The sequence below is a fragment of the Indicator indicator genome, chromosome 5 (genome assembly GCF_027791375.1).
Source record: "Indicator indicator isolate 239-I01 chromosome 5, UM_Iind_1.1, whole genome shotgun sequence".
Lineage (NCBI taxonomy): Eukaryota > Metazoa > Chordata > Aves > Piciformes > Indicatoridae > Indicator > Indicator indicator.
In genome coordinates, this window is record NC_072014.1 from 38,311,697 (window position 1) to 38,327,113 (window position 15,417).

The 15,417-nt window shown below is 45.7% G+C and overlaps 1 protein-coding gene across 2 annotated transcripts in view; it reads left to right on the plus strand.

Annotated features, from left to right (window-relative positions):
- Positions 1-13,224, plus strand: part of PRPF40A (pre-mRNA processing factor 40 homolog A) — a 31,004-nt gene extending 17,780 nt beyond the window's left edge. Inside the window, exons 16-26 of one of the 2 annotated variants that reach the window (XM_054381137.1) lie at positions 425-558; positions 1,246-1,360; positions 1,493-1,596; positions 1,737-1,853; positions 2,968-3,105; positions 3,665-3,760; positions 8,057-8,143; positions 8,231-8,327; positions 8,486-8,547; positions 10,427-10,561; positions 12,390-13,224. In XM_054381137.1, the coding sequence (XP_054237112.1) occupies positions 425-558; positions 1,246-1,360; positions 1,493-1,596; positions 1,737-1,853; positions 2,968-3,105; positions 3,665-3,760; positions 8,057-8,143; positions 8,231-8,327; positions 8,486-8,547; positions 10,427-10,561; positions 12,390-12,482 (1,178 nt within the window). In that variant the 3' untranslated portion in view covers positions 12,483-13,224. The remainder of the gene's footprint in view (positions 1-424; positions 559-1,245; positions 1,361-1,492; positions 1,597-1,736; positions 1,854-2,967; positions 3,106-3,664; positions 3,761-8,056; positions 8,144-8,230; positions 8,328-8,485; positions 8,548-10,426; positions 10,562-12,389) is intronic. The other variant, XM_054381138.1, reaches the window with a different exon arrangement.
- Positions 13,225-15,417: the final 2,193 nt, after the last annotated feature.

Here is a 15,417-nt window from a genome sequence, read left to right on the forward strand (position 1 = left end):
TCAAGTGAGGTCCTGCTGCTTTCCTAGGAACTGTCAAATGATAAAGATCCTCTCTGATCGTGGGTGTTTTTAAGAGACTTGGGAGGAGGCCACAGAGCTGGCTGCAGAGGCCACAAAGCAACAGAACTGGTTTGGGTTGGAAAAGACCTCTCAGATCATGGAGTCCAACCATTAAACCATGTTCTGAAGTGCCATGTCCACACATTTCTTGAGACCTCATCCACATGACTTATTTCAAAAGCTGAGCTCTCTGTTGGAGATAAATTATCCAGCTTGGGGGAGGCTTTTTTTTTTTTTTTTCTGCTGTGCATATTTCAAAGCTGAGTGGAATTTCCACTCACACCATCAACTGTTATCTCCTAGTAAGAAACTCTTCTTGGTTAGTGAGAATCCCTAATTTTCACTCTTACCTCTGTGTTGCTAGACATGGATAAGGAAGATGCACTGATTTGTTTTGAGGAACACATCAGGGCATTGGAAAAAGAAGAGGAGGAAGAAAAGCAGAAAAGTTTGCTGAGGGAAAGAAGGCGGCAGCGGAAAAATAGAGAATCTTTTCAGGTTGGTGGCCTTTTTCTGTCCTGGATGTGTCATGTCAGTAGATATTTGGTGTGGTTTTCCTCAGGGTAGGCTCATGGGTGTGTAAAATGCATCAATTTCCAGCCTTGTAGCATTTTGCCTGCTATATAATGCTAGAAAGCTGAGAGAGGAAAGTAAAAGGAAAGAGATTTGAATAGAAGGCAAGTACAGTTGGAATGTTGGACATGGTGGAGGGAGGTGGGAAGAAATGATGATGTAAAGATGAATTTTGAATCCTACTTTAAAAAAACACAGAATTCTGTCATCAAAAAGCTCGAGGAAGGCAGATTTAGATTGGATATTAGGAAGAAATTCTTTACAGTGAGGGTGGTGAGACACTGGAACAGGTTGTGAATGCTGCCTCCCTGGAAGTATTCAAGGCCAAGTTGGATGAGACCTTGAGTGACCTGGGCTAGGGGAAGGTGTCCCTGCCCATGGCAGGGGGTTGGAACTGGATGATCTTGAAGGTCCCTTCCAACCCAAACCATTCTATGAATCTATGAAGGCAAATACAATTGGAATGTTGGCTGTGGTATAGAGGGAAGCAGGGAGAAATGATGATGGAAAAAAATGATTTTTCAATTGTATTTTAACAAAACCAGAATTCCTGTTATCTGGAATGTTGGTAACTCCTGGTGATGACAATCTTTCTTTTCACTTCTTTTGCAGCTGTTCCTAGATGAATTGCATGAGCATGGCCAACTACATTCCATGTCCTCTTGGATGGAGTTGTACCCAACCATAAGCTCTGACATCAGGTTCACCAATATGCTGGGTCAACCGGGTAAGAATCCTGTCTCTTCCAACCCAAGGCTTGGATTTGGGGCAGAACAGAGCAGGGTTTCTTTGTATGTTTTCTATCTGTCTGGAAAAAAAATGCAGCTCTTTTATTAGAGCTAGCTTTTGACTTATCTAGTTTTTCCATCAGGATCCACAGCACTTGATCTTTTCAAGTTCTATGTTGAAGATTTGAAAGCACGTTACCACGATGAGAAGAAGATAATCAAAGACATCTTAAAGGTAAGAGTGGAAGAAAATGCCCCATTAGGTGGTTTCTTGAGTCAATTCTTTGCTGCTGGGTGGTGGTATTTCATCTTGTGTTGGTGTCTCAGTGTGCCATTAGCACTAAAGTGAGGCTTCCTGACTCTGTTTTCTTACAGGACAAAGGATTTGTGGTCGAGGTGAATACTTCTTTTGAAGATTTTGTTACTGTCATCAGCTCAACTAAAAGAGCTACAACTTTAGATGCAGGAAACATCAAGCTGGCTTTTAACAGTGTAAGTATGGAGAGATAAGAGTGTTCCAAAACTTGCAGGATGTGATATCTCTTGTAAAAACAATTGGCATTTATTTTCTCAGCATTGCCTTGCCTGACAGAGGGTCCAAAGAAGGATAACAGCTGGGGAAGGGTCTAGAGAACAAGTCCTGAGGAGCAGCTGAGGGCACTGGGCTTATTCAGCCTGGAAAAAAAGAGGCTGAGGGCAGACCTCATTGTCCTCTACAAGTCCCTGAAAGGAAGTTGGAACCAGCTGGGGGTTGGTCCCTTCTCCCTGGGAATAAGGGAAAATGGCCTCAGGTTGCTCCAGGGGAAGTTTAGATTGGGCGTGAGAAGCAATTGCTTCCCTGAAAGGGTTATCAAGACCTGGCCCAGGGTGCCCAGGACAGTGGTGGAGTTCCCATCCCTGGAAAGATTGAAAAGCTGTGGAGATGTGCTGCTGTGAGACATGGTTTAGTGGTGAGGTGGCAGTGCTGGGTTAAGGATTGGACTTGATGGTCTGAAAGCTTTCTTCCAGCCAAAGCAGTTCTGTGATTCTATGATGATTTTCATGCTATTTGAGAGATGCTCTGTTTTAGGGTTGCTTACTCTAAGAGTAAGTTCTCAAAAGAAAGATTGCAGAGGCATTATCAAAAGGCAAACCTTTCATAGAATCATAAAATGGTGGGGGTTGGAAGGGACCTCCAGGGATCAAGTCTAACCCCACTGCCAAAGCAGGATCACCTAGGGCAGGTCACACAGAAATACATCAGGTGGATTTTGAAAGTCTCCAGAGAAGGAGACTCCACAACCTCTCTGCTTTCCTCTGCTTTCAACTTGAGGAGTTCAGTGGTAGGAATTAAGTAGTGCCTTGCATGGTGCATTAACTAGATTCTGCTTGAGACCCAACAGTTGCCTGCTTAACCTGCTCTAGTGGAAGCAGGTTGGAACGAGGTGATCTTGAAGGTCCCTTCCAACCCAAACCAGACTATGAAATACGAATAATTGGTTCATAAGTGACTGATGGAAAACTCTAAAGGTGTCCTGTTGTTGGGCTCTCCAAAAGTTGTTTTAAACAGAACTATGATTTGGAAGGTGTCAAAATGAGTAACCTTAGCAATCTTTGTTTGCTGCAGCTGCTGGAAAAGGCAGAAGCCCGTGAAAGAGAGAGGGAAAAGGAAGAAGCTCGCAAAATGAAGCGGAAAGAGTCTGCCTTCAAGAGTATGCTGAAGCAAGCTACTCCTCCAATCGAGTTGGATGCTGTCTGGGAAGATGTAGGTGCCATCATTTCACTATGGAAGGCTTTCCAAATGGATTTGAATGCTCTTTGAAGCAAACCTGGATTCTCTAAGCTCTTAGTGATAAACTCTTGGATAACTTAGAGCTATATCCAAGTTACGGCTCTCTAAGCTCTTGGATAACTTAGAGCCATAAAAATCATCCTGTCCCTTCTTCAGTGAAATTTGATGTCAATAACTTGGTTCTCTTGTTAGAACAATTTAAGCCACCCCCCCCGCCAGCAGCAGCCCCACTTCATCTTAAACCACCCCCAGCTAATCACACAAAGCCTCCAAACTTAATTTAAATGCTTAGTTCAAACTTTGTAACTTTGGTTAAAAGAAACCTCTAAAAACCTTCCCTCTCAAAGTGCTCTTCGTCTAAAACCACAGGAAAACGGAATCAAAACCAGTCCCATCCTGCATGTCTCCATCTGGTAACACCTCTCCTGTTATGGTTGTGAGGCTGACATATTTATAGTTTCTTTTATCTTTCTGGTTTTGTTTCTGGCTGACTCTGTTTCATAGCCGTATTTCATTGCTCCTTTTCTTCCAGATCAGGGATAGATTTGTGAAAGAACCAGCATTTGAAGACATCACTTTGGAGTCTGAAAGAAAAAGAATATTTAAAGATTTCATGCATGTACTAGAGGTAAATTATTACTTCTAATTTTCTCTTGATTTAAAAATTACCCCCAGGCTCTTAAATTATGAGGGAAGGGAGAAGGATTTAACAGCATTCTACTGATTTCTGTTTCAGTGGCCATTGTTAGCTGTAAGTAATCCATGTCAAAACCTAATCTTGAAAGGAAGAGTCTGAAGAAACAAGTCAGAATTATTTGATGTCATTTTGTTCTCTTAGCTGCTTCCTTCCAAGAATTTTTTGGAAGTTAGCATCAAAATTCCTTGATTTATTTCAGAGAAATTTGACCTCGATTTTGAGGGAGCTCGGGGTCCCAATTTTGAGGGTGCTCAGGGCTTGATTTTGAGAGATCTCGGGAGCCTTGATTTTGAGGGTGCTCGGGAGCCTTGATTTTGAGGGTGCTCGGGAGCCTTGATTTTGAGGGATCTCGGGAGCCTTGATTTAGAGGGAGCTCGGGGGCCTTGATTTAGAGGGAGCTCAGGAGCCTTGATTTTGAGGGATCTCGGGAGCCTTGATTTAGAGGGAGCTCGGGGGCCTTGATTTAGAGGGAGCTCGGGGGCCTTGATTTTGAGGGTGCTCGGGAGCCTTGATTTTGAGGGATCTCGGGAGCCTTGATTTTGAGGGAGCTCGGGGGCCTTGATTTAGAGGGAGCTCGGGGGCCTTGATTTTGAGGGTGCTCGGGAGCCTTGATTTTGAGGGAGCTCGGGAGCCTTGATTTAGAGGGAGCTCGGGGGCCTTGATTTAGAGGGAGCTCAGGAGCCTTGATTTTGAGGGAGCTCGGGAGCCTTGATTTTGAGGGAGCTCGGGGGCCTTGATTTAGAGGGAGCTCGGGAGCCTTGATTTAGAGGGAGCTTGGGGGCCTTGATTTAAAGGGAGCTCGGGGGCCTTGATTTTGAGGGAGCTCGGGAGCCTTGATTTTGAGGGAGCTCGGGGGCCTTGATTTAGAGGGAGCTCGGGGGCCTTGATTTAGAGGGAGCTCGGGGGCCTTGATTTTGAGGGAGCTCGGGAGCCTTGATTTTGAGGGAGCTCGGGAGCCTTGATTTAGAGGGAGCTCGGGGGCCTTGATTTAGAGGGAGCTCGGGGGCCTTGATTTAGAGGGAGCTCGGGGGTCTTGATTTAGAGGGAGCTCGGGGGCCTTGATTTTGAGGGTGCTCGGGAGCCTTGATTTTGAGGGAGCTTGGGGGCCTTGATTTAGAGGGAGCTCGGGAGCCTTGATTTAGAGGGAGCTCGGGAGCCTTGATTTTGAGGGAGCTCGGGGGCCTTGAGTTTGAGGGTGCTCGGGGGCCTTGATTTTGAGGGTGCTCGGGGGCCTTGATTTTGAGGGTGCTCGGGGGCCTTGATTTAGAGGGAGCTCGGGGGCCTTGATTTAGAGGGAGCTCGGGGGCCTTGATTTTGAGGGAGCTCGGGGGCCTTGATTTAGAGGGAGCTCGGGGGTCTTGATTTAGAGGGAGCTCGGGGGCCTTGATTTTGAGGGAGCTCGGGGGCCTTGATTTTGAGGGAGCTCGGGAGCCTTGATTTTGAGGGAGCTCGGGAGCCTTGATTTTGAGGGAGCTCGGGGGCCTTGAGTTTGAGGGAGCTCGGGGGCCTTGATTTTGAGGGTGCTCGGGAGCCTTGATTTTGAGGGTGCTCGGGGGCCTTGATTTAGAGGGAGCTCGGGGGCCTTGATTTAGAGGGAGCTCGGGGGCCTTGATTTTGCGGGAGCTCGGGGGCCTTGATTTAGAGGGAGCTCGGGGGTCTTGATTTAGAGGGAGCTCGGGGGCCTTGATTTTGAGGGTGCTCGGGGGCCTTGATTTTGAGGGTGCTCGGGAGCCTTGATTTTGAGGGAGCTCGGGGGCCTTGATTTAGAGGGAGCTCGGGGGCCTTGATTTTGAGGGAGCTCGGGGGCCTTGATTTTGAGGGAGCTCGGGAGCCTTGATTTAGAGGGAGCTCGGGGGCCTTGATTTAGAGGGAGCTCGGGGGTCTTGATTTAGAGGGAGCTCGGGGGCCTTGATTTTGAGGGTGCTCGGGGGCCTTGATTTTGAGGGTGCTCGGGGGCCTTGATTTTGAGGGTGCTCGGGAGCCTTGATTTAGAGGGAGCTCGGGGGCCTTGATTTTGAGGGAGCTCGGGAGCCTTGATTTTGAGGGTGCTCGGGGGCCTTGATTTTGAGGGAGCTCGGGAGCCTTGATTTAGAGGGAGCTCGGGAGCCTTGATTTAGAGGGAGCTCGGGGGCCTTGATTTAGAGGGAGCTCGGGGGCCTTGATTTAGAGGGAGCTCGGGGGCCTTGATTTTGAGGGAGCTCGGGGGCCTTGATTTTGAGGGTGCTCGGGAGCCTTGATTTTGAGGGAGCTCGGGGGCCTTGATTTTGAGGGAGCTCGGGAGCCTTGATTTTGAGGGTGCTCGGGGGCCTTGATTTAGAGGGAGCTCGGGAGCCTTGATTTAGAGGGAGCTCGGGGGCCTTGATTTAGAGGGAGCTCGGGGGTCTTGATTTAGAGGGAGCTCGGGAGCCTTGATTTAGAGGGAGCTCGGGGGCCTTGATTTAGAGGGAGCTCGGGAGCCTTGATTTAGAGGGAGCTCGGGGGCCTCGATTTTGAGGAGCTCAAGGGCCTTGATTTTGAGGGAGCCTCGGGAGCCTTGGTTTTGACTAGCTCAAGGTCTTTGATTTTGAGGGAGCTCAGGGGCCTTGATTTTTAAGGGCACTCAGGGCTTGATTTTGAGGGAGCTCGGGGGCCTCAATTTTGAGGAGCTCAAGAACTTTGATTTTGAGGGAGCCTCGGGGGCTTTGATTTTGAGGGAGCTCAGGAACCTCGATTTTGAGGAGCTCAAGGGCCTTGATTTTCAGGGGGCTCAAGGACCTCATTTGCAGACAAGTTCTGGCTTGATTTCAAGTTGTGTCTTCATACAAAATAAGGTGAAACTAGAAATAAAACTTCTCCATATTTTATCCACTAAAAGTCTGGAAATTCAAGAACATTCTAAACACTGCAGATGATGATGATATTATTATTATTATTATTATTATTATTATTATTATCATCATCATCATTATCATTATTATCATTATTTTACCATTATCACTACAATATTTGTTTATTTATTTATTGCTTTTATTACTTCAACCAGATTTTTGCTGATGGGAAAATGCTTTAGTTTAATCTCTTTACTTTTAGTTGAGCTGTAGAAGTTCTGATAAATCATCCTACTTATTTTGCATATTGGGTTTTTCCCAGATTAAAGTGAGATTTGATTTTCCAGCACCTGCCTTTCAAGGTTTCTGATCAGTTTTCTGGAGTTTAAGCTACTTTAAAATATAATTTCAGAGGTAACAGAAGCTGTGTGGATCCACACCTAAGGCTGCTGTGTCCTCATTCCTAAATGCTTATTGCAACTGTACCATGACAGTAGGGAGGTCTAAGGAATGACTTTCTGGGAAGCAGCTCCACAGAGAAGGACCTGGCAGTGCTGGTGGGCAAGTTCCTCATGAGCCACCAATGTGCCCTCATGGCCAAGAAGGCCAGTGGGCTCCTGGGGTGCGTTCAGAAGAGTGCGGTCTGCAGGACAAGGGAGGTTCTCCTCCCCTTCTATTCTGCCCTAGTCAGGCCAAATCTGGAGTTCCTGGGTCCAGTTCTGGGCTTCCCACTTAAAGAGAGACAAGGAAATACTGGAGAGAGTCCAGCAGAGGCTATGAAGATGCTGAGGGGCCTGGAGCATCTCTGTGAGGAGGAAATGCTGAGAGACATGGGGAGGTTGAGTCTGGAAAAGAGCAGCCCCAGAGGGGAGCTGAGCAATGCTCAGCAAGAGTTAAAAGATCCGTTGAGGGGTGAGAGGATGGGGCCAGACTTTTGTCTGTGGTGCCCAGTGACAGGACAAAAGACAACAGGCACAAACTGGAAGCCAAGAGGAGGAGATGAAGGAGGTGAAGATGAAGGAGAAGGTTGTTTGGTGTGAGGGTGCTGGGACCCAGGAGCAGGCTGCCCAGAGAGGTTGTGGAGTCTCCTTCTCTGGAGAGTTTCCAACCCCACCTGGCCATTGTCATCCTGGGCAAGCTGCTATGGGTGCCCCTTGTAGCAGCGGGGTTGGATGATCTCCAGAGGTACCTCCAACCCCCACCAGGCTGGGATTCTGTAATTCATACTGGTGTAGCTCCTTATGGGATTTGACACAATGAATGCTTGATTCTGTCATTATTTTTGAACCCCTGCTAGCCACAGGTGCCTTGTAGGTGATGAGCAAACACCCTTGCCTGTTGTTGCTGTGTTCTGAAGCCTGATGATAACCTGATGATGTCCTTTGGCTGCTGGTAACCTTTGCCTTCTCTTGTTCTCCAGCACGAGTGCCAGCACCATCATTCAAAGAACAAGAAGCATTCTAAGAAGTCTAAAAAGCATCACAGGAAGCGCTCTCGTTCTCGCTCGGTGCGTGTTCTCTGATGCCCTTAAACCTTCTCTACCTCCTGCTGGTGCTGTTGTCTTGCTCATCACATTGGTTTTGTTGTCTTCCAGGGCTCAGAGTCTGAGGATGATGACAGCCACTCAAAGAAGAAAAGGCAACGTTCAGAGTCTAGATCAGTTTCTGAGCGTTCTTCCAGCGCAGAATCTGGTATGAGATTTGTTCTTGGTTGGAGATGTCCCTGCTGACTGCAGGGTCCCTTCCAACCCAGTGCAGTCTGTGGGTTTAAGTAATTTGTTACTGGTTTTTTTGGGGATGTTTTTTATCATTTTATTGATGTGTTTCTATGGTTCCTTTTGTGTCTGCAGAGAGAAGTTACAAGAAGTCAAAAAAACACAAGAAAAAGAGCAAGAAGAGAAGACACAAGTCTGTAAGTACAGCTCAATTTCGAGTTGGCTAATGGATGGGTTGACACCTGAGGGTTTCACTCACCCTTTTTTAGGTTATGATCCAGCTGCTTCTGTAGTAATGGGGACTGTCTGAGAGCAGACTGGAGGGAAGGCTATCACCCACATAATTCTGTCACCATAATAACAACTTCCTGTCATGTTTGTCATAGAATCATAGAATTGTCAGAGTTGGAAGGGACCTCAAGGCTCAGCCAGTTCCAACCCCCCTGCCATGGGCAGGGACACCTCACACTACAGCAGGTTGTTCACAGCCACATCCAGCCTGGCTGCAAAAACCTCCAGGGATGAGGCTTCCACCACCTCCTGGGCAACCTGTGCCAGTGTCTCACCACCCTCATGGTGTAAAACTTCTTCCTAACATCCAATCTGAATCTCCCCATTTCTAGTTTTGCTCCTTTCTCCCTAGGCCTATCACTGTCTGACACCCTAAAATGTCCCTCCCCAGCTTTCTTGTAGGCCCCCTTCAGATACTGGAAGGCCACAATAAGGCCACAGTTAGACCATGATAGAATCATTAAGGTTGGAAATAACCTCTAAGATCCTGGAAGTGTTCAAGCAGCCTGGTCTAGTGGGAGGTGTCCTTGCCTATGGCAGGGGAGTTGGAACTGGATGATCTTCAAGGTCCCTTCCAACCTAAACCATTCTATGAATCTCATCAGGTCCAACCTTCTACCCAGCACCTCCATAACCACTAGACCATGTCTTGAAGGGCCCCATCTACTGATTTTTTTTTATTTTTTTTTTTAACACATCCAGGTGGTTTAGCTGCAACCATGCAAGCTGTGCTTTTAGCCTGGGATTTGCTGCTGATCATGACAAATCTTGGTATTGACTTTGTGGAGAGCTGGGAAGAATCCCAGCCATCTTTCCCTTCTCTTTCACACTAAGCATCACCCCTTTGGTCTGCTGAGTGTCAGGGTTGTGTTAGAAGCTCTGATACTGAATATCCTGTAGCACCAAAGAGCAGGAAGAGCTTTCAACCTCTCTCAAGGCCAAAGAATGTTGTTTTTTTTTTTTGTCATGGGATAAAGAAATCATCTTGGGTCTCTGAACTCCTATTGGCTGCAGGTCTTCTCCAAACTGGTGTATTCTTTTATTTCTGTTAATTTCTGAGCCCTTCAGTGCTCACAAGGAGCAGGGGTAGTAACTGTTAGCCAGGAAGATACCAGTGAAAAAGGCTGCAACACAAACAGGGTCATATAATGACCCTTGGCAACACTGGGATGAAGCCTCAGCTGTGCCACCTAATCTCCCACCATGGGTAACATCCAGTGAAAGTCATCAGTTTGAAGCAGAAAAATGTTACCCAGGTTCCACTTCTTTTACAGAGATCACAGAATGTATTTGGTTGGAAGAGACCTTCAAAATCACCATCCCTGGATGTGTTTAAAGGTCATTTAGGTGTGGTGCTTGGGAATATGGTTTAGGGTTGAGCTTTGTGGAGTAGGAGTTAATGGTTGGACTGGATGATCCCAAGGAATCCCAAGGGTCTTTTCCAACGTGAATGATTGTGTGATCATCCAGCCCAACCTTCAACCCAGGTCTTGCTGAAGGAATGGTACTTGTGTAGCATTTGTGGTGTCCAGCATCCCCCATCTTTGTGTGCACTGAGAGTGGTGGAAGTTCTTCAGACAGCTCTCATTTTTCTTTCCAAAGCCCTTCAGTAATGCTAAAAACATCTTTATTTCTCCTGTGGCTCAGAGGATGTGTTTATCAGTAACCATTTCAGTGGTTTTTCTGCTATAGTCTCTGCTGAGGTGAGGTCAGGCTTGTCTGAGGAGTGATTGTTCTGTGAATGAATGTGTGATGTAAGTAACATTTCCCTCTTTCTTTACACAGGACTCACCAGAATCTGATATTGAACGAGAAAAAGACAAGAAAGAACGAGAGAGGGATAGTGAAAAGGATAGAGCAAGACAGAGATCTGAATCAAAACATAAATCACCTACTAAAAAACGACCTGGAAAGGACTCTGTAAGCTTTTCTCTTCCCTTTTTATCTGCTCCTGTGGGCTTTGGTGGTCAGTGGGGTGCTGCAGTGCAGCACTCCGGCTTTATTAGGGATGTCTTAATTAAGGTGCTAATGCTTTATCTATGTTCCAAACCCATTCCTAAAGGACCAAATCACAGAATCATTGGTGACCAGGTTGGGAAATCAAAGATCATCTGGGGTTTTAATTTAAGGTGCTAAAGCTTTATCTAGGTTGCAAACCAGTTCCTAAAGGACCAAATCACAGAATCATTGAGGACCAGGTCAGAAAATCAAGGATCATCTGGTCCAACCTTCCTTGGCCAAAGCAAATCCTCAAGCAGAGTTTAGTCATACAGATCTTGTCATACAATGATGGGGGTTGGAAGGGACCTCTGGACATCATCCAGACTAACCCCCCACTGCCAGAGCACAGAAACACTACCAGATGGGTCTTTGAAGCCTCCAGAGGAGGAGATGCCACAACCTTCTCTGGGCAGCCTGTTCCAGGGCTCCAGCACCCTCACAGTAAAGAAGTTTCTCCTCATGTCAAGGTGGAATTTCCTGTGTTCCATTTTGTGCCCAGTGCCCCTTGTCCTACCTCAGAACACCACTGACATGAGACTGGCCCCTTCTTGACACCCACCCTTCAGATACTGGCATTTTGTGTCCTCACTGAGAGATTTGTTAGTGATGTGTGAGATTAGTCTTTGAACTACTGTTGCAAGCTGATGTCAAGTGTGAGTCTGAGACATTATTTTCAAACACAACTGAAGCTTGGTCCATACTGGGACCAAGTGGTGTTTCTGACTTAGCTATCATCCGATTCATAGAATGGTTTGGATTGGAAGGGACCTTAAAGATCATGCAGTTCCAAGCTCCCTGCCGTGGGCAGGGACATCTTCCACTAGACCAGGTTGCTCAAGGCTTCAGTTCACCAGATTGATTTCAAAAGAGGTGACCAGCACAGCTGCTTTGACATTTGGGTGACTCTGTGGCACCTGCATTCTCAAACTCAAGTAGTTGTGGTGCAGGGTGGGTGCTAGGGAAGCAAAGAAAGTCTTGGTGGAACAAGGTTCTGCTGGTAGTGAACTTCCCAAGCTGGAAGTCCTGTGGTCATGATGGTGATTCATAGAGTGGTTTGGGTTGGAAGGGACCTTAAAGATCACCTATTTCCCCCCGACACTGGCAGGGACACCAACACCACAAGAGCAATGTTGTTGTGTTCCAGCTGGTTTTGGAAGGGGCTTGGGATATTTTGTTTGTGGTTGTTTTTTTGTTTTGGTTTGTTTTTTTTTTCCCATAGCATAAAAGTGTCTGAATGAAAAATAGAAACTTCTTTTGGGTCAGTATCTTTGGGGTGGGGAGCAGTTAATTGCCTGACTCTGGTGGTTGAATGGTGGTAGTGGTGTCCTTCTGAATGCCACCCCATACATCCCACCTTCCAAGAGGAGATGGGAAAGCAGATGTCTGCTTTTGAAAGAAGCTGCTTTGACCTCCAAACCAACTTATGTGGCCAGACCTGCTGAAGATGTTAACCCGAGGTGTGATTTATAGGTTCATAAGAATGGTTTGGGTTGGAAGGGACCTTAAAGATCATCTAGTTCTGGTTGGAACTAGATGGTTGAAGGGACACCTTCCACTAGCCCAGGTTGCTCAAGCCCTCTTTCAACCTGGCCTTGAACACCTCCAGGGAGAGGACATCCACAGCCTCCCTGGGCAACCTGTTCCAGTGTCTCACCACCCTGACTGCAAAGCATTTGATGACTCAGACATGGTCTGCAGGAGGACCTCAGTGGTTGCTGAAGCCTGTCCTTGCTTCTCTCTCTTGCAGGGGAACTGGGACACTTCTGGCAGCGAGCTGAGCGAGGGAGAGCTGGAAAAACAGAGGAGGACTCTTTTGGAACAACTGGATGAAGATCAATGAGAACGTTATTTATACCAAATATGTTTACATTGTGGCATAATAAAAGAAACCAATGTCTAATGCAGGACCTGGGTTCTGATCTCCTGAGTCCCATGGTTGAGATAACAACTGGCTTTCATTTTTACCCCAACAATACCTTCAAGTACTCTTAGTAGAGCCTTCAAATCTAGAGAAGTTGAGTGACTGTCCTGGAGCAGGAAGGGCACCAGGCTCGGCCTCGCCGTGGAGGGAACACCACCATGGAAGATGTTCTGGTGCTCACTGGATCTTGTCTGCAGGCCCAGGGAGGTGTTGGCACCTTTCTGGCAAAGCTTCCCTTAAGCACAGTTGGTGGTAACTCCCTGCTTTGCCTGGCCAGATACAATTTCATCTTTAGAAAGAGATTCTTAACATAGTTCCATTTATTTTATGGATTTGGTTTTATTTTGGAAGAGAGGGGGAAATGAAAAAAACAAAACCCTGGGAGTAAACAAATTTTTATCTGTACAGATGATGTTGGAAATTGCTCTTTGTGAACTTCATCAGTGGGCCAGAACTGATGATGAGTTTTTGTACAACTCTGGACTTCCTGGCTGAGATTTGTGTCTAAAAAAAATAAAGTCTCAGAGGGGATTTTTAGGGTTAATTTTGCAATGTCAGGGTTAATTTTCTGCTGTAAGGGTTAATTTTCCACTGTAAGGGTTACTTTTCAAAGCACTGGGAGCTGTAGTTGATGGGAATTCCACCCTTTGTAGGGTGCCAGCAGAGGTTGCTGCCTGTCACAGCCACCTCCTCGTGTTCCCCTCAAACACCTCCAGGGGTGTCAGCTCCACCTTTATCTTCTCCTTAAGAAAAATGTAATAATAATAAAAAAAAAATCGACTTGTAAATTAATTTTCATGTGTTGCCTTAAGAACCTGATGCAGAATGTGCCACCACCATCAGCACCTCTGGACAGCAGCCACCTCTAGAAACATCCCTTAAAAGGAAGAGGAAGCAGCTCTGAAGCTCCATCTCTCTCCTCTGGCCAGGTCAGGAAGGTTCTTCCCAGTTCTGCTCCATCAGGAACCTCTCTGGTTGGAATATTTTTGTACATTTTTATCCATTATTAAACCTTTCCTTCTAGTGTCTCACTGGTATTTATTTCTCTGTACAGCTCTGAGAAATTATTATGGTCTGCTGGCTGATGGGCTTCAAAATGAAGACTGGTTAGAGGTCAGCCTTCCATTTTAGGGCCTTTTCCCCTTAGTAACAGCTGTTCCTAGGGCAGAAATACCCCTAAAGGTCCTTTTCATTCAGGATTTTCACTTGTAAGGTGGTTTTGTGGCTCTTAACCTTTTGAGAAAGAAATTGGTGATTCAAAGTCTAAAATGCTGACAAGAGCAAGAATTATTAATTTATCAGGAATTAGTAACCTTTATTCCTGAAAGCCATGTGGGATTCACAGGATTTTGGGTCAGCGCAGAGTGAAAATTAGAGATCAGCCTCCTTTTCAAGGGGTTTTCTGCCTCAATAACAGCTGCTCCTAGGGCAAAAATTCCCCCAAAAAGGTCCTTTTCATCCAGTATTTTCTCTTGTAGCATGGTTTTGTGGCTCTTAAAATACTATTTGAGAAAGAAATTGGTGATTTGAAGTCTAAAGCTTAATTAATAACTCATCAGCAGTTAATAACCTTTATTTCTGATGTGGAAATCACAGGATTTTTGGGTCAGGGCAGGCTGGAAATTGGAGGTCAGCCTCCTTTTTAGGGCCTTTTTTCCTAGTAACATTTGTTCCTAGGGCAAAAAATACCAAAAAAAGGTCCTTTTCATCCAGGATCTTCTCTTGTAGGGTAGTTTTGTGACTCTTAAAAGTACTATTTGAGAAGGAACTTGGTGTTTTGAAGTCTAAAACTTAGTAACTCATCAGGAATTGATAACCTTTAATTTTGGTGTGGAAGTCACAGGATTTTGGTTGACTGAACATTGTGGTTTCCCTAGGTGCTCATCACCCATCACTTAGGGAGTGAAAAAAAAATCAGAGCTTTTGGTCCAACTGGTTGCAGTTGTGTTTGATGTCAATTTTTGACATGTTTGCAGTGGCTTTGTCCCAGGTTTTCCCCCACCCAGCAGCAAGAGACTCTTCCAAGCATGGATGGACACACAGCATTTGGTGCTTCCAAGATGACAAACCATCAGCCAAGACGTGGTATTTTTATTGGATTAACCTTGCAAATCCCCTGAATTTCTCTTTCCCAGTGGAATTCTGTAGCTGCTGCAGCAGGTGGTGATGCCCAAGTGGACACCAGACCCATGGAGAATGAGGTGAAACCATTCCTGGTAGCTTTTAGAACTGATGTAGAGGAACTTGGGGACAGGCCAGGATGGTTTGCAACCACTTCAGAGCTTGCCTGCAGTGTTTTGGTACTGCCTTGGTTGGGCAGAGCTGGCAGGAGGTTGTTCTAAGTTGGTATTCCTAAAGCTTTGCCTTTATTATTTTTTTTTTAATGGGAGAACATAAATTATTCTTTTTTTTTTTTTATTGTCTTCATTATATCTTGCAAGAGAAATGGACCTTGAAAGGAATCTGCTCTCAAAACTATCTTGGACAGGTGTAAAATAAGTTTGGTTGGTTGGGGTTTTTTTTCAGGTTTTTTTTTTTTTTTTTTTTTGTGGTAAGGTTTTGCTGGGCTTTTTTAACCTCTTCTTTCCTGTTCCAAAGCCATGAGGGTGGCCTGTCAGGTGTGGTAGAATCCCCATGCTGAAGTGGACTTAAAAAAAAAAAAAATCAGAAAATATGGACAAAAATCTCACAAAAAAGACCAAAAATCTCAGGGGGGAAAAAAAAAAAAAAAAAAAGACTGAAACATCTCAGAAAAAAAAAAGTGACTGAAATACCTTAGGAAGAAAAACGACTGGAAAAATCTCAGAAAAATCACCAAAAATGCCACAAAAATTACCCCCAAACCCACCACAAT